The 21002-nt window shown below is 52.8% G+C and overlaps 1 protein-coding gene across 1 annotated transcript in view; it reads left to right on the forward strand.

The window, feature by feature from the left end:
- Positions 1 to 18467, forward strand: part of SCN8A (sodium voltage-gated channel alpha subunit 8) — a 63912-nt gene extending 45445 nt beyond the window's left edge. The window contains exons 20-27 of the mRNA XM_075445781.1: positions 550 to 723; positions 4711 to 4833; positions 8088 to 8372; positions 9844 to 9897; positions 10924 to 11061; positions 11760 to 11864; positions 13203 to 13473; positions 14401 to 18467. Of these exons, the coding sequence (XP_075301896.1) occupies positions 550 to 723; positions 4711 to 4833; positions 8088 to 8372; positions 9844 to 9897; positions 10924 to 11061; positions 11760 to 11864; positions 13203 to 13473; positions 14401 to 15548 (2298 nt within the window). The 3' untranslated portion in view covers positions 15549 to 18467. The remainder of the gene's footprint in view (positions 1 to 549; positions 724 to 4710; positions 4834 to 8087; positions 8373 to 9843; positions 9898 to 10923; positions 11062 to 11759; positions 11865 to 13202; positions 13474 to 14400) is intronic.
- The last annotated feature ends 2535 nt before the right edge of the window (positions 18468 to 21002 follow it).

The raw sequence follows: 21002 nt of genomic DNA on the forward strand, positions 1-21002 counted from the left end.
GAGCTGCTTGACCTCGTGGATAGAAATAATCACTATGCTGGGGGGTTTTCACAGATCACGCTGTGCAGTGGAGTTACACAACAGCCACCTTCAGGCACGCGTTGCTCCCGAGCTGTAGGACGGGAGCCCGCAGCAGTTTGCATCCCCCAGCAGCAGCCTGGTTTTCTTTACATGCACAGCTTTCAGAGCAATTAGCAGTCTGATTGCAAATGAACTCAGCCCTTTCGGGTACGCTGAGCTGCAGAGACAACCTGCCTCTGCGCATTACAGTAGCGCTACCGGTTGCTGCACATTTAAATGTAAAGGCTGGTGCTCAAATCCCTAAAAGGCAGAGAAGTTCTCGTGTCATTTATTCAGCACTTTCCTTTTTAGTTTTCTTTTTTCATTTTGGTTTGGCGTTGCAGTGTTGCAACTACTAGGGCAGATACAGCGCGTAAGAAATGTGATTCCACTGCTCGTCGTGGTATCGTTTGAATAAGCTGCTGGGTAACAACACTGAACGATGGAATAAATCCAATAAAATAACACGAGCACCTGGTTATTTCCCAGGCTTTTGAGGATATTTACATAGAACAGAGAAAAACCATCCGGACCATCCTGGAGTACGCCGACAAGGTCTTCACTTACATCTTCATCCTGGAGATGCTGCTGAAGTGGTGTGCTTACGGATTTGTCAAGTTCTTCACGAACGCCTGGTGCTGGCTGGATTTCCTCATTGTGGCTGTATGTATCCTCTCCTCCTTATTTCTGGTTGGGGAAAAAATGTTAGTTAGGAGAATGCTGGGGTGAGGTTTTTTTCCTGAGAAGCATCCTAACCGAACCGTGTATTGAGTGGGGATTCGATCCCGGGTATCCTTAAGTTCCCAAACCACGGCGGAATCCCTTGAGCCCTCTGAGTGTTGCTGGCCTTTCCTCTGCAGCTCTGGAATTTCTGCCCTCAGGTCCTAACGAGCCTGCATAGACCTAGGAGGGGTTTCCAGCCCTGGGCTCTTTTGCTCCGCTGAAAATAACTATTTCTAAGAGGCCTGCCCGCGTGTCGGGCTCCCGGAAGGTGCTGACAGTGGGAGAGCTTGTGCAGACGTGGGATTCCTTGGCGACACCCTCTTTCTCTAATCATTTGCTTGCGTTATTAACGACAGGGTGATGAGGAGGCAGGCAAAGTCTTCCCATCCTACCGCCTAACGAGGTCTGGTGTGCTGGACGTTGGGCTGGGAAGAATCAGAGGGCTTTCAAAGCTCGTTATGCAAAACGAAGTTCAACGTCATTCTTCTTCTGTTAAAAAGATCTAATGCCCAGGAGAGAAAATGCGGGACTGTATCGACCGGCTAAGACAGCTTGCTGATAGGAGGTCATGGCATGAAGAAGGGAAATGGTCGGTCTGGACCGTTCAGCACAGGATCGCCCCGGAATTCCCCTGCGGAACATCTTGGTAGGGAGAAGAAATTTGAGAATTAAACGGAGCAAGACAATAGAGAGAAGCGTTAGCAATGAATTTGGCTCTGAAGCACAAGGCTACTTGAAAGAATTTATGCTGTCGGAGTGGCAGAAAATTGCGGAATTCATTAAGACTTGAAATCCAAAGAACTGTGAAAGAAGAAACTTTAGAATCCCAGGTGCTTGGATTCTCTGAAAATGTTTCGTCACATCCCGTTGTGAAACGGTGTCCTTAGGGAGTGCCCCAAGAGCAAGTCTGAAAAAAAAAAAAGAAAAATGTTTCCAAGCTTCTCGTTTGGAACATTTTGAAGATGATTCAGTTACGCCAAGTTGCTGTTCCATGACATCATCATTCTGGAAATATTTCTGAGGAGGTGGAGGAACTGTGCTTGGAATTCAGAGGCTGAAGTGACTCAAGATGTCTACTTTTCCTCTGGAAAACTGAAGTTTTAAATTTAAAAAAATTTTTTTTTTTAAAACGTTCTCTCCCATCCCCTTAACACCTTTCTTCTCAACACACATCTTGAAGAAGCAACTCTTCTTTTCTGAAAATAACCCTGTATCCCTTTCGCTGCCTGAGGATGAAGTCCAAGCGCTGCGTGGAAGCTAAGACGAGACCCCAGGTGTTCTTCTGGACCGCTGTGAGAGAGCGTGTCGGCAAACGAAATGCTTTGGGGTACTCTGTTAAAAAGACGACCAGCAGCTGAGCGCACAAATGGCGTTGACAATCCTTCTGCTTGGCGTTGTGAGCTGAATTCCGGCTGCTGGGAAGAGGCGAAGGGCGGTTGAACGGACAGACGTGTGACAGGTTGCGTTTGCTTGCCGAGTGTCTGGCTGCTGGTGGAGCAAAGCCGAGGAGCTTCGCAGCTGGGTACCAGCGAGGGAACAAGTGCAGGTGTACGAGGAACCTGAATTCCCAGTGCTTGAGGAGAAATTTCTCTGCTCGCTTGGTATCGTGGACGGGAGAGTTGCGCATTTTTGTCTGCAAAAAAGCTGAAATATGAATTTGAGATGGCAGGATATTACTCGGCAACATCTCAGCTGTGCATCGTGTCCTATGTCTGTTAAATCACTTTTTTTTTTTCCAAATTTTCTGATGTGACATAGTCGGGGTTCGAGTGGAGCCAGGATGGCAGCCATAACAAAGAGAGAAGCCTTTGCGTCGTAACAACGATCTTGAATGGTATTCTTCAGGTTTGATAGCCTTGTCAGATGACCCCCCTCCTCCGATTCCCAAAGCTTGCCGGGCGTATTTGTGAGGACAGACTCTTTTTCTGGGTAACAAGGAAGGCTTCTGCTTTTCAGTCAAGCTGGAGTTCCTTTTGCCTGCCATCGGTGCCTGCTGTGTCTGCTGTCGGAGGGTCCCGAGAGAACGATACCGAGCAGAGCCCGGGAAAGCTACATCGCCCTTGGGACATTCTGCTGCCGCTGTGTCCGCTTCCTACTCCGGAGTGAGGCGTTATCCCACGGGACAGAAGCTCTAAAAGTGAGGAGTCGGTGAAGCCTGTGCCCGCTGTTAGATTTACAGAATAACCCGCTGTAGGTCTCGGGACGTGGAGCTACCAGCCCGTGCCTCCGAGCCCGTACCTCCACGGACCGGGGATGCTGTGGGCTGGGTCCCGTCCCGAGCGGGCTGACTTTGCTTCACAAAGGCTTTGTCGTTAACCTGCAGGTCACCCCTGGCGTGGTTTTAATCAGTGTAATTGTAAAATCAGCAAACCCCGTGGAAAAACCCAGGAGCCATGGTGCCGCGTGTTGTGGCGGCTTGTTTTGGGGCGCAGACGAAGACGGGAAAAGCGTGAAGCGCACGCACAAGTGGTAGAAGGAGATGAAATCTCGAAGTTTTCCTGCACCTTCATGCATTTGAAATCTGGTCCTGAGGTCTCCCTGTAATACGTCTGGTTTATCAGAGTCGTCCCTCTAATTAATTTCACATCGTTACCTTCATGTCCCTTTTAAAAAAGAATGATGTGTAGGAAGTGGCCTGCTTGGGGAATTAAGCCAAAAAACCCCACCTGTTACAGGCGGTCTCACCTTTTTCCATTATTTGTTACTGTACATTGATGTCTTGTCTTCTTTCCCCCTTTAAAAAGGTTGACATAGCTGTTCTTACCCGTGTCTTTAATGTGCTGCTGGCTGGAAATGGAGGATAGTGGGACGCTGGTGGAGCGGTGTCTGTAGATGCTGCTTACACATGGCCAAGTCACGTCTGATCTAAAGCGTTTTCCCTTGGCTCGCGTGGGTGGTGGAAGGCTGCCCGAAACGCACGTCCCACGTCAAAAACTAGACGGCCTCGCGCTTTTGGGCTTAATACAGGGCTTAATCCTGCGGGACGCTGAGCCGCTCTCCGTACCGGTTGGTTGAGGATGTTCAGTAACTCGCCAGCGTAGAGCCTGAATCTGATTCCAGGCTGCTAGAGAAAAGAGCTCGGCTTTGTGGTTATGGTGTTGAAAAATGGACGTAAGAAGCCTGTCCCCAGCTGCGTCGCGGTGTCGGCGCCCGAGTCCGCGCGCAGGCGCTGTACGCCTCGGTTGGCCCGTCCGTCACCCATGGCCTCGGAGATGCTCACAGATGCCACCACAGCTTCGGGTGGGCAAAAAAAAGGCGCGCGGCGGTTGGTCTGGGTGAGAAGCAGAAAAAAGACACCCACCCTTGGGTTTCCAGGCAGGAACAGTAGGAATCGGCTGCCTCGGCGCCACGCGTTCGCCTTTTCCAGAATGGTTTTGGCAGAAGGAACCTCCAGCACGCGTCCCGGCCCTGGAGGCCGCTGTCATGGCCGCCGCGCCGCCGCTCGGCGCCTTGCTGTAGACGTTGGGCGCAGCTGGTGCAGTGTGTGTATTGATCTGTATTCTTTCTCATAGGTTCCTTTAACATTTGTCTGGCTTCAATTTAATGGGAGCCGCTGGGATCCTGCAGACAGTACGGGGCGAGGGTAAGGTTTTTGTCATCGTTTGGGCTCTTCCTTCCGACAGACCCCTGCTCCGTCTGTGTGTCTCCGCCTCTCTCTCTCACTTCTCTTTCCCCTATGTTCTTTTCTTCCGCCTTTCTCAACCGCATTATTTCCTTCCAGGTCAAGTGAAGTAGGCAGCTGGTGTCATGTCTTCGGTATTTATTACGGGGGCAATCAGTGCTAGGGCATTCGTTCTAACAGTCTGGAACCTTTGTTTTCTTTTTCTTTTTTTTTTTCTTTTTTTTATTTTTTCTTTTTTCTTCTTTTTTCTTTTTTTTTTCTTTCTTTTTTTTCTTCTTTCTTTTTTTTTTCTATTTTCTGTGTAGGTCTCTTTAGTCAGCCTTATAGCTAATGCCCTGGGCTACTCGGAACTAGGTGCCATAAAGTCCCTTAGGACACTAAGAGCTTTGAGGCCTTTAAGAGCGTTGTCCCGATTTGAGGGGATGAGGGTAAGATGCCATTAGCAGCTGATCCTTCTGCATGCCCGTGGAGCGGTTTTTTTTACGCATGCTAGAACTGATCAAAACTGGTGGAAAGAAAATTCCCGACGGAATCATGATGCAGCTGCTGACTCGATCACCTCTACCGTGGATGTCCCCTCGCCCTGCCCACCGCTGCACCCTCCCCTCTTAAGAAAGGGAGACGCATTCAGCTGCCTCATTACATTAATTACTGGCCCAAACCACATGCCGTTCGTAGACGATGTTAACACTTGGCTGTTCTCATTTAGCCTGGCTTCTGCCTCTAGCATCCGAGGGGGCTTCTCAGCTGGAGCTTGTCTGGTCTAGGGAGAATCACCAGGTGCAAAGAAGCAGAACTGGAACCAGCTCGGTGTCTCCAGCCCCTCCGGGCGTTGGCTGCTGGTGGAGTTGGGTTGGAAGACTCGATCGGAGGGGTCGTTCAAAACGCAATCTGCCTGCGAGGGGGCGAAAGGCTGCTGCCTTTCTTGGATCGCTCAGGCCTGCAGGAAGGGACTGGCGGGGAGCTCAGCTGTTGGCAAAAAAGGCTTTGGTTTCATTCCTCTTGTTGCACCTTGTTGTTCTCGGTCCAGTCCGGTGGCGACTGGAAGCCCTGTCTGGTAGCACAGCTTTTCCTTTCCGCTCCCTCCCTTTTCCCCCGCTTTCCGGTCCCCTGTCCTGTCACTGTGGAACGAGCAACGAAGCACAAGCAAAGCATTGAACTTAACAAGCTTTCCTCAGATCGCTGGACGGCACCGCTGTCGTGGGGGCTGGGGATCACGGCAGCGCCTCGCTGCTCTGCCACCAATATTCTGCTTTTTTTTTTTTTCCATTTTGAAATAGTAAGAACATGCAAAAAAAAATTGTATGGTTCTGTGAAGTAAAGGGTACGTTGTGTTGATGGGTTTCCCAGTTGCTCCTAGAACAACAGTGCAGGTCTTTTGTGCTAGATCCCAGTTAGCTCACGACTGGAGATATTACAGGAGATAAAATGATGTATTTATTTTTAAGAAGGGAAGGGAGTAGCAGTCGCAGTTTTGCTTCAGGGCCTGACTGGAGCGATTCCGCCTGGGTCCTGCTGGTCTCCCGTGAAGTTGCTGTGGTGTAGCTGAGCACGAAAGGCAGCGCGGGAGGCGATGAGCTGATCGGGAATCCTCCAGCTCCGTGGGGAGTGGTAGAAATAAATGATATCACCCCAAATCCAAAGAGGGTGGTTTCTTCCCTGATACGTGATCCTGCTACGATTGCTTTGTGTCAGCTTAATTCTGAACTTTATTCCATAATACGGGCGGAAAGGGTGAAAACTTTTCCATCGACACAAAGCCAGAGCTGTGGCTGGGCTGGGTCCAGGTCCCACCTAAGAGTCTGATCCCAAAGGGAGAGACCGAGCCCTAAACCTGGAGATCAGAAAAGCTGTTTTGAAGCCAGGATGGAGAGAAGCTGTGATTTCCAATGCACAATCAAGAAATTCTCATGCTTAGAGTGGGGGAGGGTTCACCACAGCAAAGCCGAGAGAGAGCTATGACTGCGGCCCTGGCAGTTACCTAAACCCCGTTATTTTTCCTTTGTTCGGACTCGAAGACAAGCGTTGCTGCCCCACACAGCCGGAACAATTCTTCTGGGCCAGAGAACAGGGATCTGAAATGCCTTTGCAAAGCAAACAGAAAATCTAGTTCTTTGCTTTTCTCTACCCCGTAGTAATCTGCATTTTCCAGGCCTTGCTCTGCTCTTAAGTTACTCAGGGCGTTCTGCATGCGTTGTGTCAGTCCGCACACAAAAGCCATGTTCCTCCTCTCGGATCTCTTTGAACGCCGTGCAAATTGAACGTGCCGCAAGTGACCGTCTTTCAGGAAGGGTGCGACGTTTATTTTTCGCTCCCCGTGGTGGACTGGAATCAACCAGCGTATTGGTACCGGCAGGATCCGAAACCAAAACGGCGTGCTGCCGTTGCGTTGGCGTTCAGCGGCAGAGCGTCCTGTCTGGATGAAGGGCGAACAGGACCAAAGGCATCGTGTCTTTGTCCCTCACTGGGTCTACAGCCGTGAATTCACGACGTCACCGAACGGCCGTCGTGATGTCACGTGCTGCCTGGATCCCTCTGGTCTTCCATTTTCCTCCGCGCCTGCCGTGACGGAGGCTGGGCGCTTGCCGTGGAGCTTAGCGTGTGCCCAGTGGCTGCGTCCAGCGAGCAGATGTCGGAGAAGGAGAGGGGACGCTGGGTTGTGGCTGGGACCAGCTGGGGCTGGGGTGCCGCTAGCTGGGGATCCCCAGCTCCCCATCTGATTGAGCAGTCTTCCCAGACGAAGGCGAAGGGGTAAAAACAGTTTAGATTCTGTTTGTCTATTAAAGGAATGTAAATTAGGAGATCATAAAAGATTTAATATCCTGCCGACCTAACTCTACTCAAAGGCCCATAGCTTACACTTTGTCGTGTGTTGGCCGGGGGTGCTGAGGGGCACGGTGAAAGGCTGAAATGAGGAGCCGGCGGAGGACACGAGCTCAGACAAAACCTGTCGTCGCGCTGCGTTTGCCGCAGCTTGGAGGAAGGAACATGGCTTTTCTGTCTTCTTGAGCCTGCGCGGCTGCATGCTCAGCTGTCTGCCTGAGACGATGTGATCGGCCTTGCTTGGTCACCAGTATGATCGCGATGTTCACGGCGACTCGCTGCTTGGTCTGACCGGAGCAGTGCCGGGCTTGGTCCTGTCCCCACCGCAGGCTGTTTGCTGGTGGCCGCGGTGGGGGCCGGAGGCAGGCGCGGACGTGATCGCAGCCTTGTTTGCAAGTGGGGAATGGCCGTGAGGGCCACTGGCTGATGAGACCCATCAAAACCATGAGCAAAAGTGCCCTCAGACATGGCTCGGAGAAAATTCTAGCTAGGAGCCAGTTTGGTACAAAGAAGAGAGTCTGAGCCTCGGTTGGTAATGCCCCCCGTCTCCCTTTTGGTGAATAAAATTATTTAAAATAATGATTGTTTAACTAAAGAAGTACCGATCCAAAATCAAACCCGGTAAATCCAACAGCCTGGCCTGTTTTATTTTAAAAACAGAGCTTCAGCGGGCGGCTTTCGAGCAGAATCTTCTTACCGCTTGGAATAAGTTCATTGCCAACTTCTGCGTGGAGTGAACGCCACAGATCTGTCAGTGGCCTTACCTCCTATTCCCCCCCCAAAAACAGCTGTACTGATGCTTGCCGTTTCCTTGCCTTGTGTTTTATACTGAAACTTTTTCCCACCCCTTCCAACACAGGTGGTTGTCAACGCCTTGGTTGGCGCTATCCCTTCCATTATGAATGTGTTGTTGGTCTGCCTTATCTTCTGGCTGATTTTCAGCATTATGGGGGTTAACCTGTTTGCCGGGAAATATCATTACTGCTTTAATGAAACAGCTGAGGAGCGCTTCGATATAGAAATCGTTAACAACAAGACAGACTGCGAAGCGCTGATGCCGCCCAACTCCACGGAGATTCGGTGGAAGAACGTGAAAATTAACTTTGACAACGTTGGGGCAGGATATCTGGCTCTTCTGCAAGTGGTAGGTTTTGCTTTCACCCTCTCCCCAGTAGTGGTAAATACGGGCTGCTGCTAAGGTGTTTTGGCTGCTTCCCTCTCGCCATGAAATACAGCATCCCATTACAGAATCACCGAATCCCAGCATGGCAGGGGTTGGCAGGGACCTCTGGGGATCCCCCAGCCCAACCCCCTGCCCAAGCAGGGTCACCCAGAGCAGGGGGCACAGCACCGCGGCCAGGCGGGGCTGGAATATCTCCAGAGAAGGAGACTCCACAGCCTCCCTGGGCAGCCTGGGCCAGGGCTCCATCACCCTCAGAGGGAAGAAGTTCTTCCTCGGGTTCAGCTGGAGCTTCTTCTGCTCCAGTTTGTGCCCATTGCCCCTTGTCCTGTTGCTGGGCACCACTGGGAAGAGTCTGGCCCCGTCCTCCTGACCCCCACCCTGCAGATATTTAGAGGCATTTCGAAGGTCCCCTCGCAGGCTTCTCTTCTCCAGGCTGAACAAGCCCAGCTCCCTCAGCCTCTCCTCGTAGGAGAGATGCTCCAGTCCCCTCCTCATCCTCGTAGCCCTGCGCTGGACTCTCTCCAGTAGCTCCTCATCTTTCTTGACCTGGGGAGCCCAGCACTGGACCCAGCACTGCAGATGGGGCCTCAGCAGGGCAGAGCAGAGGGGGAGGAGAACCTCCCTAGACCTGCTGCCCACACTCCTCCTCATGCACCCCAGGATCCCATTGGCCTTCTTGGCACCCAGGGCACGCTGCTGGCTCATGGTCACCCTGTCGTCCCCCAGCACTCCCAGTCCCTCTCCGCAGAGCTGCTCTCCAGCAGGTCCGCCCCAGCCTGTACTGGTGCCTGGGGTTGTTCCTCCCCAGGTGCAGGACCCTGCCCTTGCCCTGGTTGAACCTCATCAGGTTCTTCTCTGCCCAGCTCTCCAGCCTGGCCAGGTCTCGCTGAATGGCAGCACAGCCTGACGGTGTATCAGCCACTCCTCCCAGTTTGGTGTCATCAGCAAACTGGCTGAGGGTACGCTCTGACTCTTCATCCAGGTCATTGATGAAGAAGTTGGACAGGGCCCAGTACTGACCCTGGGGGACACCACTAGTTACCGGCCTCCAACTAGACTCAGTGCCGCTGGTGACAACCCTCCGAGTTCTGCCATTCAGACGGAATTAATCCCCCTCGGGCTTGGGTCTGGAATAAAATTGCAGATTTATCGTTTATCCCCATGCCTCATATGGGTCTCCCAGCACAGCAAGTGGCCCCAACACTTTGACGGGTCTACCAAACCTTTCATGAGACAAGAGTAAACCTGTTTAGATTCATCCAGATTTCTTTCATTTAGATTAAATGAAAAGAGAGATATTGAAGTAAGATTAAAATTCGGTGCAAAGGGCGATCGGGAGTGCCAGGGGACCCTTGACGTAGCTGGCACAGATCAGCCTCTGCTTTTGCTCGGGGTGAATCCTGCCTGAGAGAACGTGTGTTTTCTTTGCTAGGCTACGTTCAAGGGCTGGATGGACATCATGTACGCAGCAGTGGATTCCAGAAAGGTAAAGTGCACGACCGCGACCTCGCCTCCCAACATTTCACTCTGCCGCTTTGCTGTGGTAAAATCAAGGGTAAAAAACGTAGAACGACGCTTGGACCACGCACTGAATGCTGTGCTGGTTTCGTGTGCTCTGTTAGCGTGCCAGGTTAAAGGATGCTCAAGAAAATCCTGAGAAGGACAGGGTTCTTCTGGGGGCTTCAGGGGCAGGGAAACTCCTGCTGGAGTGGAAATACGGTGAAGAAGGGAAGGCAGTGAAGTTAGGTATTTCATCATCAGAATAAATTATAGGGAGGAATTAGCCGGAAGGTCCTCCATGAACCTTGCAGCTACACAGGAGTCCACGTGTCGGGTTGAATCCGGTGTTGAAATGATGTCTGGCTCAGAGCTCTTGCGTCAGGCGCTTTTCTTGTTCTTGCATGCTGGAGTCACGCAAATCCCATTGCTTCCTTTTTGCTCTCTAATTGGTTTTTTCCTTCTCTTCTCTTTTTTTTTTTTTAAAATTTAAAAGATTTTTAAGTGGATTTTCTGGTCCGACACAATGCAGGGTCAGAAACGTGTTGCGTGACTGTGCCAGGACAGTGTAAGAAACGTTCGTCTCTTTTTGGTCGGCTGGTGGTCTTACACGTCCCTCTCCAAAAGAAAGAACGATGTCTTCACGTTGACAGTGCTTCGCATTAAAACGATCGTTTCCTTTGTGACTTGCAAATTAAAACGATCATTTCCTTTGTGATTTGCAAATTAACTGCATATTTTATGGGCACCCACCTCATTTAGAGTGAAAGTCAGTTTAAACTGTAGCACGTAGTGTTTCTGGAAATGAGGTGGCCGTCCTCCTGGTGCGTCCATGCAATATACCTGCACATACTTTTGCTTTGCTTCAAACAGCGTGAGGAAACAGCTTCCCATGTGTAACCACAGCTCTGTAAAGCCTGCCTGCCTTACCCGGGAACGCGACCAGTCTCGTTCGGACTATATTAGTGTGATGTCTTCCAAATGTCTTTTATTTCTCTTCTCGTTTCCCACTCAGCAAGAAGAGCAACCCAAGTATGAGGACAACATTTACATGTACATCTATTTCGTTATCTTCATTATCTTCGGCTCCTTTTTCACCCTGAACTTGTTCATTGGTGTCATCATTGACAACTTCAATCAACAAAAGAAAAAGATAAGTGGTCTGTGTTTGCTGAGGAGTAGAGGAGCTGGGACCTGTTAGAGCAATGTGGAGTCTTCAGGCTGACGGGGTTCTTCTGCAAAATGAAGGCCGAGGACGTTCAGCCCGGGGCGGGAGCCTCCCCTCGTGGAGCTGTGGGCTGCAGAACCAGTGGCACTTCCAGCGCATCGCTCCCTGCCCAGCCCCACCGAGGCGGGTAGGGCAGGCGCAGGGAGGACGGGGGGCAGCCCAGAACTCCAGCCAGATGAGCCATGTTCCCCAGACTACGTTCTCATGTGTTTCTGGGGTTTTTCACCTTGGCTAAAATACACAGACTGGAAGGAAGCCGTCCTCCTCGGCGCTCCCTGCCTCTCTCACGCACTGCGTTTCTCCCGTGCCAGCCGAGCTGAGGATTTGCGTGGGTGCGCTGCCCGCTGAAGGGCCCAACGCCTCCGCTGCCTGGTCAGCACGACCAGGGTGGGGGGGATGGGGAAGGAGGCAGGGCAATAAAACGGGTTATTCGTAGGAAAAAGGCTCCGTTTTCTGTAAAGGAAAGTCAGTGCGCCTTGGGTATTAGTGTAAGTTATTCCCATCTAAAATAGCTGCCACCAACCTCCCATATGGCAGGTGTCCTCATGACTTAGCGAGGATGCTGTTCCTTTCCCTTCTCGTCTACGAGCTGATTGTAACCAGTTTTCCTTTTGCCCCTTTACTTTGGAGGTCAAGACATTTTCATGACAGAAGAACAGAAGAAGTACTACAATGCCATGAAAAAACTGGGCTCAAAGAAGCCTCAGAAACCCATTCCCCGACCTCTGGTGAGTATGTTATAAAGGGAACTGAAGGAAAAAACCTGCAGAGCAGACTTTCAGAGGAGCTTCAGCTCCAAAAGCATCCTTTGTTCCAGCTCACGCTGGACCCCACAGCGCCGTGTTCTGGTCCTTATAATTCAGGTGTGATCTGAGAAGGGTTCAAGTGCCACAGCTGTGGCTGGTGTTGGTGCGTTGGCTCGCTTGAGTCACCAAGACAAGCTGAAAACCCTCTGTGGCTATAGGAGGAGAGCAGGAGACCTCCTGGCATTAGTGAGCGAGATCTTGGACAGTCAGACAGCCGTCCAGGTTACGTTCGGCAAGACCTCAGCACGTTTCCCCACTTTCTGAAAGGCTTTGGTGCGATACCGGGTGAGGAGTCCCGTGGATGCGGCTGCGGGGAAGGCGTCCTGCTGCCAGGTACCAGAGAGGCCGCTGAAATCGAGTTCAGGTCCTCTGCAGCAGAGTCACCCCTGCAGGCAGACCTGGCTGCTTCCTCCAGTTGCGGGTGGAAGGGCATCGCCTTGCCTTTGGTCTCAACAAAGAGGAAAATATGCCGGCAGTGGGGCTGTGGCAGCATGTTTCTTGTATAAATAATAGCATTTTCCTACCTTTCCCCTGAACAGATTGAATTGTGGCTAGAGTTTGCCTGGAAACCTTCATAAGATACTGAAAAAACTGTGTCCTCCTCCCTGCTTCACAGAATCCCAGCATGGCAGGGATTGGAAGGGACCTCTGTGGGTCCCCCAGCCCAACCCCCTGCCCAAGCAGGGTCACCCAGAGCAGGCTGCACAGCACCGCGTCCAGGCGGGGCTGGAATGTCTCCAGAGAAGGAGACTCCACAGCCTCCCTGGGCAGCCTGGGCCAGGGCTCCGTCACCCTCAGAGGGAAGAAGTTCTTCCTCGGGTTCAGCTGGAGCTTCCTCTGCTCCAGTTTGTGCCCGTTGCATCTTGTCCTGTCACTGGGCACCACTAAAAGCATCTGGCCCCGTCCTCCTGACCCCCACCCTGCAGATATTTAGAAGCATTTACACAATCCCCTCTCAGCCTTCTCCAGGCTGAACAAGCCCAGCTCCCTCAGCCTCTCCTCGTAGGAGAGATGCTCCCGTCCCCTCCTCATCCTCGTAGCCCTGCGCTGGACTCTCTCCAGTAGCTCCTCATCTTTCTTGACCTGGGGAGCCCAGCACTGGACCCAGCACTGCAGATGGGGCCTTACTAGGGCTGAGTAGAGGGGGAAACAACTGAGTAGAGGGTGCATCCACCAACAGTGAAAGAATTTGTTGACTAATGGTAGGGGGTTTTTTTTTTTCAAACTTGGTTGGTTCACTGTCTCTCTCCTGTTGCACAGAACCGCATCCAAGGAGCCGTGTTTGACTTTGTTACCCAGCAAGCATTTGATATAGTCATCATGATGCTCATTTGCCTCAACATGGTGACCATGATGGTGGAGACGGACACGCAAAGCAAGCAGATGGAGGACATCCTTTACTGGATCAACCTGGTGTTTGTCATCTTCTTCACCTGTGAGTGTGTGCTGAAGATGTTCGCCTTGCGGCACTATTATTTCACCATCGGGTGGAACATTTTTGACTTCGTGGTTGTGATTCTGTCCATCGTGGGTAAGTGCGACACCAGTTAGATAGAGGTCTGTGAGTGCTAGGCTGTCTTGGTGCTTGCAGAGTGGAGCACGTTCTTGTCTTTGGAGGGGATGTACCAGGACTTCCAGGTTCTCTCTTTCGCCTGGCGAAGAGACTCTGGCAGAATTTGACAGCTTGAAGTCCTGACTAACGCACCCTCCTCCCGCTGTTGTGGCGTTCGTTGCCAGCTGCGTGGAGTAAAACGCCTGACGATTGCTCTCCCTGTCTTTAAGAACAGAAACTGTACTCGCCTCGTCAGAGCGTTCTAATGCTTGCTAACCTCTGAGAACAGCATCGCAGCGCTTCCGGCGTCAGCATGTGATCTGCGCTCTGGTTTTCTGTTTGGTTGGATGTTCAATCAACCAGTTTCCTCCAACAGGTTTTTGGGTTTTAGCGGCCGCTCTGTAAAACACACGTAACCTCACGAGTACAACAGAGTGCTCCGAAGCCTTGGCTGCACGCAGCTCTGCCCGGCACGCTGACGGAACGCCGGCGTTCAGGGGCTGTCCTGCAGTCTGAGACGCAGAGCCGGGTTTGGCTGCTGCTTGAGATAAGGTTTATCTTCCATATTTTTTTAGCGCCTTCAAAACAGAGCCCGTAGCCTGACTCCCATGGCAGAGTTAGGCAGCGAGAGCTGGACGCCTCCGAGAAACAACTCACCCATCCTTAGCGAGGTGGGACGAATCACTCTGCAACTGCACCGCTCTCCCTCTCCGTTTAGGAGAACTAATTAGGGAGCCAGGGCAGCTAGCTACGACTTAGCTGCCTGGAGGTGAGGCCCCTTCGTCCCAGACCCCCTTCGAAAATCTGACCGAGGCGTTCTGCGTGCCCGGTCCCTTGCCTCGGTTCAGGAGAAGCGGCAGACTGTGCGTCTCCATGGTCACGCTTGTCCCTTCTCTTCTCCTGTAGGAATGTTCCTGGCTGAAATCATTGAGAAGTATTTTGTGTCGCCCACGCTCTTCCGAGTCATCCGACTGGCTCGCATCGGACGGATCCTGCGTTTGATCAAAGGAGCCAAAGGAATCCGCACCTTGCTTTTTGCCTTAATGATGTCCTTGCCTGCCTTGTTCAACATTGGCCTCTTGCTGTTCTTGGTCATGTTCATCTTCTCCATCTTCGGCATGTCAAACTTTGCCTACGTCAAGCATGAGGCTGGCATAGACGATATGTTCAACTTTGAGACCTTTGGCAACAGCATGATCTGCTTGTTCCAGATCACCACGTCGGCTGGCTGGGACGGCCTGCTGTTGCCGATCCTCAACCGGCCTCCAGACTGCGACCTAGACAAGGAGCACCCTGGGAGTGGTTTTAAGGGGGATTGTGGGAACCCTTCGGTGGGGATATTTTTCTTTGTGAGTTATATCATCATCTCCTTCCTGATTGTGGTCAACATGTACATTGCCATCATCCTGGAGAACTTCAGTGTGGCGACGGAGGAGAGCGCAGATCCGCTAAGTGAGGATGACTTTGAGACCTTCTATGAGATCTGGGAGAAATTTGACCCCGACGCCACACAGTTCATCGAGTACAGCAAGCTCGCAGACTTTGCTGATGCTTTGGAGCATCCCCTCCGCGTCCCAAAGCCCAACACCATCGAACTCATTGCCATGGACCTGCCTATGGTCAGTGGAGACAGGATCCACTGTTTAGACATCCTCTTTGCCTTCACCAAACGTGTCCTGGGGGACAGCGGAGAGCTGGATATACTGAGACAGCAGATGGAGGAGAGATTCGTGGCGTCCAACCCTTCCAAAGTGTCTTATGAGCCCATCACGACGACGCTGCGGCGTAAGCAGGAAGAAGTCTCCGCAGTGGTTATCCAGAGGGCTTACAGGGCTCGTTTAGCAAGACGGGGCTTCATTAGCCGAAAGCCCGTCTCCACCAAACTGGAGAACGGAGGAGCGAACCGGGAGAAGAAGGAAGGCACCCCGTCTACCGCGTCGCTCCCGTCGTACGACAGCGTGACCAAACCCGAGAAGGAGAAGCAGCAGCGGGCGGAGGAAGGAAGACGAGAAAGAGCGAAAAGGCAAAAAGACGTCAGGGAATCCAAGTGTTGAGGCGAAACGGTAGAATTGTCCAGATTAAAATATTTGTGAGGGAAAAAGATTGTTTACAGACTTCACAAAATAGATCCATAGAGAACAGCTGTGGAGACACTTACCTGAAGATCTTCTACCAAACATAGTCTGCTTCCTGTGTGACAGCGTTGCATCTAAAGCAGTGACCTCCCACCTGGTTAAAGGACCCCTCTAAACAAACATTTAAACACACAGAAAAAGGAAAAAAAAATGGATTTTCTATTGTTCGGGCAGGTGGATGCTGCATGTTCCACATCAGTCAATGCCACTTAGGACAAACAAGCGAAATAAAACACACACACACACACAGAGAGAAACGAAACCCGCTGCTGGGAGTCGGATATTTTCCAAAGCAGCCCAAAATGGATTTTATTTTCCCATTTGGTTGATTATTATCGAAGGAAAACCCAGAAGTCACAGTGTTAAAGGGTTTGTTCATGCAAAATTAGATCTGCATTTAGTTAAGCAGCGAAAAAGAAAAAAAAAAAAAAGAAAAAAAAGAAAAAAGTTAAAACAATTAAAACACCAAAAAAAAAAGGAAAAGAGAAACCAAGCACCCATTTGGCCCATGCCGTTTAATTGTCATAGTTTATTTGGTATTTATTATCTGCATTCTACTTTCTCCATGGGCTTCACTTGGTTTGGGAGGTGGGGTCATCGGGTACCTCTGGCCCGGAGACAGCTCAGGCTGGTTTCCAACCCCCCGCCCCCCCCCAAAAAAAATGAACCCCCCAAAGTGCTCGTTCAGCGCATAGAAGCGATTTGCATGCTGGCATGCCGTGACCAGGGCCCCTGCATGAGGAACCGCTCGCCCGCCAGCCCCCGCCAGCCCGCCCGCGGCGCTGCCTCAAGCCATAACCCCCGGCGCTCCCGCCACTGCCTTCGGCGGGAGGCTCTTGGACGGTCGTCGTGCCCTGCACCAGTTCTTCCCAGTTCTTCGCGATCTTCCGCCAGTAGGAGGAAAAAAGGAAACAAAACCCAACGAAAAAAAACAGAGAGATGAAATCGTGGCGCGTGTAGGTTGAACAGCGCGGCTTTTCCCCCATATGGCCGTCGTTCTGCGCACTGAATTCTCACAAACCTCAGCGCTGCTCTGGAGCCGCTCGAAGGAGAGGTGGCCAAACCTGGGGATGGCTTGGTGCACGATGTCACCGTCAACCCAAAACCTAGGGCTTAAACACCAGGCGGCGAGTTCAGCTGGATCCTGCAATATCTGTCATTAATTATTGTTCAGCCTCCATCCTGCAGCGTAGACACGTGGTTTGTTTTTTTCTGGGGAGAGATAAATGCTAAAAAAAGAATTGGCGCGTTATCTCTGCTGGTCGGAATTTGGGGAGCTGACCCTCAGCCATCCCAGCAGCGGGGCTGGGGGACGGGGCTCCCGGCGTCGCGCTGTCCCGTCGGGATCCCTGCTCCGGCTGGGACGCGGAGATGCCGGTGGCTTGCGGGAACCCGGAACCCTTCTGCCCTTGGTACCGGTTTTCGCCGCTCCACGCTCGGCTGCTGCGTGGGTTTTCTCGCTTCGGTAGCTGCGAGGGTTTTTACCCAGACGCGGTGCGGGGTGTGCGGGGTGGAGAGCCGGGTGCCTTCACGTTCTTCCCATTATTTCTTGCGCTTTCCTAGAGCGGCGACTAAAACGGCCCCGCTTGTTGGGTAGGACTCAGAGCTACCTCTCAGTCTCGCTGGAAAGAACGCCGCAAAAACCACGCCGGCCAAGTCCCAGCTTTTCTTTATCCCGATGACCGGACCCGGCCGTTCCCAGATCCCGATTTGGGGTGTCCTGACTGCGCCGGCTCTCAGCCGCTGCTTGGGTGGAGATGTTCTGCTTCGGGGCCAGCGTGGGTCCTCCCGCGGGGTCGGAGAGCTGCGCCGCAGCCCCGGGCGCTTGGGGAGGTCGGCGTGGTGGTGATGGCTTGGATGGGTGGGCTTGGTGGTCTTAGAGGTCTTTTCCAATCTGAATTATGATTCTGTGAGGAGCGAGGGCTGGGTGCTGCGGCTCACCTCGCCCGGGAGGTGCTGAGGGTCAGGCTGGGCGTCCGAACGCGGACCGAGTCGAGGGTACCCATAACAGCGGGGGGGGGGGAACCCCCAAGACACCCGGACTCGACGGCAGGGTGAACCCCGGTTTGCGTGATCCCACAACCCAGAGAAATGACAGGAGTCCTTTGAAACCCCGAACCGAGCGGGAAGCCGTCCAGCAGCCGCGTGCCGCGGCCGGCATCCCCGAGGCGCAGCCGCACCGGCGCCGCGTCGGTGGAGCCGCCCCGCTGCACCCGGGAGCGCGGCGAGGAACCTCTGCTGCCCCGTCAGCTCTTGCCCCACTTGCTCCTAGGATGTGATGTATAGTAACAAACGACACACATATGTACAGGCTACATTGTAAACAGCACAAAAAGAGAAAAAAAAAAGAAAAAATAGCTGAAAAGTGTGGTTGAACTTTTTAAAAGAATATTATAAATATTGTAATATATCATTTTATTTTATCGGCATGCCGTTTTGTAAATACAAAGAACTACAAAAATAATAGAATGGCTTCTGGCTTATGCCATTGTCCATGTTTATTTTTATTTTTTTAATATTTTTCTGTTTTCCTTAGACTTTAGATAGCCAGTAAACGTCCCCCACAGGAAAAAAGAAAAGACAAAACCCTACCCCCCAAACTAGATTAAAAAAAAAAAAAGCTTTATTGCAAAGGATCTTTGCGACAGCAGAAGTATCTATTTTTTGGGTTCCAATGTGCAATAAGTTGACCACTTCTATGCAAGATTCGGCTAAACTTCATCATTGTTCTTAAGCTGGGCTGTTGACTCGTAGGTGAAGCTTGGTACGGTTAGCGTTCGTGCTGGCGATTTCATGAAGCTGCTCGATTACTTTCAAATAAAATGTCCCTTCGAACTACGTAGATACAATTCTTTTTTTAACCGTAGATCTGTACTAAACACAAGAGGCCAGCAGCGTTGTTGGGCAGCGCTGCCGAGAACAGGAGTGGAAAGTTTCTTTGCCTGTTCAGGGGCTGGGGTCGGGCCGTTCTGCTTCCCGGGGCAGGTTGGGTTGGGTTGAGTTGAGTTGGGTTGGGTTGGGTTGAGTTGAGTTGGGTTGGGTTGAGTTGAGTTGGGTTGGGTTGAGTTGAGTTGAGTTGAGTTGGGTTGGGTTAGGTTGAGTTGAGTTGTGTTGGGTTGAGTTGGGTGGGGTGTGGTTGGGTGGGGTGGGGTGGGGTTGGGTTGGGTTGAGTTGGGTTGGGTTGGTCTCCCCGGGGCAGAGGTTGGCATCAGAGCAGAGGTTGGCATCGGGTGCTGGCAGCACCGGGTCGGCCTTGCTCTGCGTCTGCCCTGGTGACGCCGCGGAGCGAGAGGAGGCGTTGGCCGCACCGTCGGGGACGTGGGTGCCATGGGCAAATCTGCGACTTCCAGTGCGGGCACGGAGATGAGATTCCAGGTTGTGGGAATAAGGCAAGGGCGGTGGTGCCGATTGAAAAGACGTAGCTGAAACTCAAGACGACAACAAGTAGCTCTCTTCCCTCCCCCGCTTTGGAATCCTCCCTTTTGGGTTAATTCGTGGCTGCGTCCTCTGAGAGCAGAGGGGGAGGGCGACGGAGAAATCCCAGTTCAAGCTGCTTTACTCACTTTTCCTGTTCACCTTTCTTTAAAATATGGAAGCCAATGTGGAACAAAACAAATGAAAATAAAACCACGGTGTTACACAGAGGCCACACCCGAGTTTGAATTATTTAATTTTCTGCCGCAAAAAACAAAAAACAACCAAATAAAAGCCTGTTAAAGCTGTAAAAGACCAATAGTGAAGATTAGTGTATTAGAACCTGCATGGTGGCTCATAATGACCTCACCCAACATGAGGAACGATGACGTTACTATAAGCCAAAAGAAAATAAAATAAACGTTACCCTTTTCACCGTACCAGGTGAGGTTGTGTTGGTGTCGCAGTTCTTTGCCTGGCTGTGTCCTCCCTCCCCTCCACCCCCCCAAGGCTTCCGTCGCGTGGGGTCGTCGCGAGCGAGCCGAGGACGTTGCCGTCGGAGCCGTCGGAAGGGACGTTGGTGTTGATTTGGTGTCGGGTCCCGCGGGCGGATGCGGCTCGGCCTCGCTCACCGTCCGGCGCTGGGGCCGCGGGGACCGGTGCTGCCGGGGGTCGGTGTCTGCGCCGGGCTCCCGTCGCCACGGCGGGTCGGGACCCTTCAGCGCGGCCAAGCCGGACCTGGCGATGTCCCCTGCGCCACGTGGGGACGGCTCTGCTGCCGCTCGCACCCGCTCCGGCAGGGCCGGCCCTCGCTCTGCCCCGCGGCCCCTTAAAAGGACCCCCCCAGGGCAGTGGGGAGCTCCCGCGGCGACCCCCGCTCGGACAACGTCCCCGCCGGACCGCAGCGTCCCGTCCCGGTGACGCCGCCGGCGAGGTCCCCACTGCGGTGACGAGGACAGGTGAGCCCACGCTTGGGGTGCTGCTGCTCCGCGGTGCTGAAACGGGGGGGGGGGGTCACCCCCCAAACGGGGGCTGGGGGCAGCGCAGGGCCCACACCCCACCACTTCACCCCACTTCTCCCCCAGGCTGTGGTGGGACCAGCTCCAGGGCTTGACTCGGCGTCGCCGTGAGTCGGGTGGCGGAGGCGACCGCCTGGAAATTCTCGTTCCTGGTGGAGTTTCGGTCGGATTTATTGGACAAAAGTGGAGTTCGCTGCTCGGTGAGGGCTCAGGCAAACCCCCGGCACCGCACGACCTTATCCATGGGGACCTTGGAAATGCTTATAGATACCTTCAGGGTGGGGGTCAGGAGGACGGGGCCAGACTCTTTCCAGTGGTGCCCAGCGACAGGACAAGGGGCAACGGGCACAAACTGAAGCAGAGGAAGCTCCAGCTGAACCCGAGGAAGAACTTCTTCCCTCTGAGGGTGACGGAGCCCTGGCCCAGGCTGCCCAGGGAGGCTGTGGAGTCTCCTTCTCTGGAGATATTCCAGCCCCGCCTGGCCGCAGTGCTGTGCCCCCTGCTCTGGGTGACCCTGCTTGGGCAGGGGGCTGGGCTGGGGGATCCCCGGGGATCCCTGCCAACCCGGCCATGCTGGGGTTCGGTGATTCTGGGATGCGGAGCGTGGCCGTGCTGTCCCTCACCTCGCTGAGTCAATGCGTCACGCAAAGACACCACCACCTGTTTGATTTAAAAAAAAAAACCAAAACCACTAAAAACAAGTCAAATATTAAGATTAAACAACAATACCGTTTACCCTTTGGCAGCTGGTGGCATGCTGTAGGGCTGGGATTACCTGGGGTTAATTATTCCCAGGATTATAATCGGGATGCAGGGTCCAGGATCCAGGCAGATCCAGGCTGGGAGGTGGAGGGTGGGGTGGGAGCAGCCCTGAGGAGAAGGACGTGGGGGTGCTGGGGGTGGGAAGCTGGGCGTGAGCCCCCAACGTGTCCTCGCAGCC

The sequence above is a fragment of the Opisthocomus hoazin genome, chromosome 32, assembly GCF_030867145.1.
Source record: "Opisthocomus hoazin isolate bOpiHoa1 chromosome 32, bOpiHoa1.hap1, whole genome shotgun sequence".
In the NCBI taxonomy this organism is placed as follows: Eukaryota; Metazoa; Chordata; class Aves; order Opisthocomiformes; family Opisthocomidae; genus Opisthocomus; species Opisthocomus hoazin.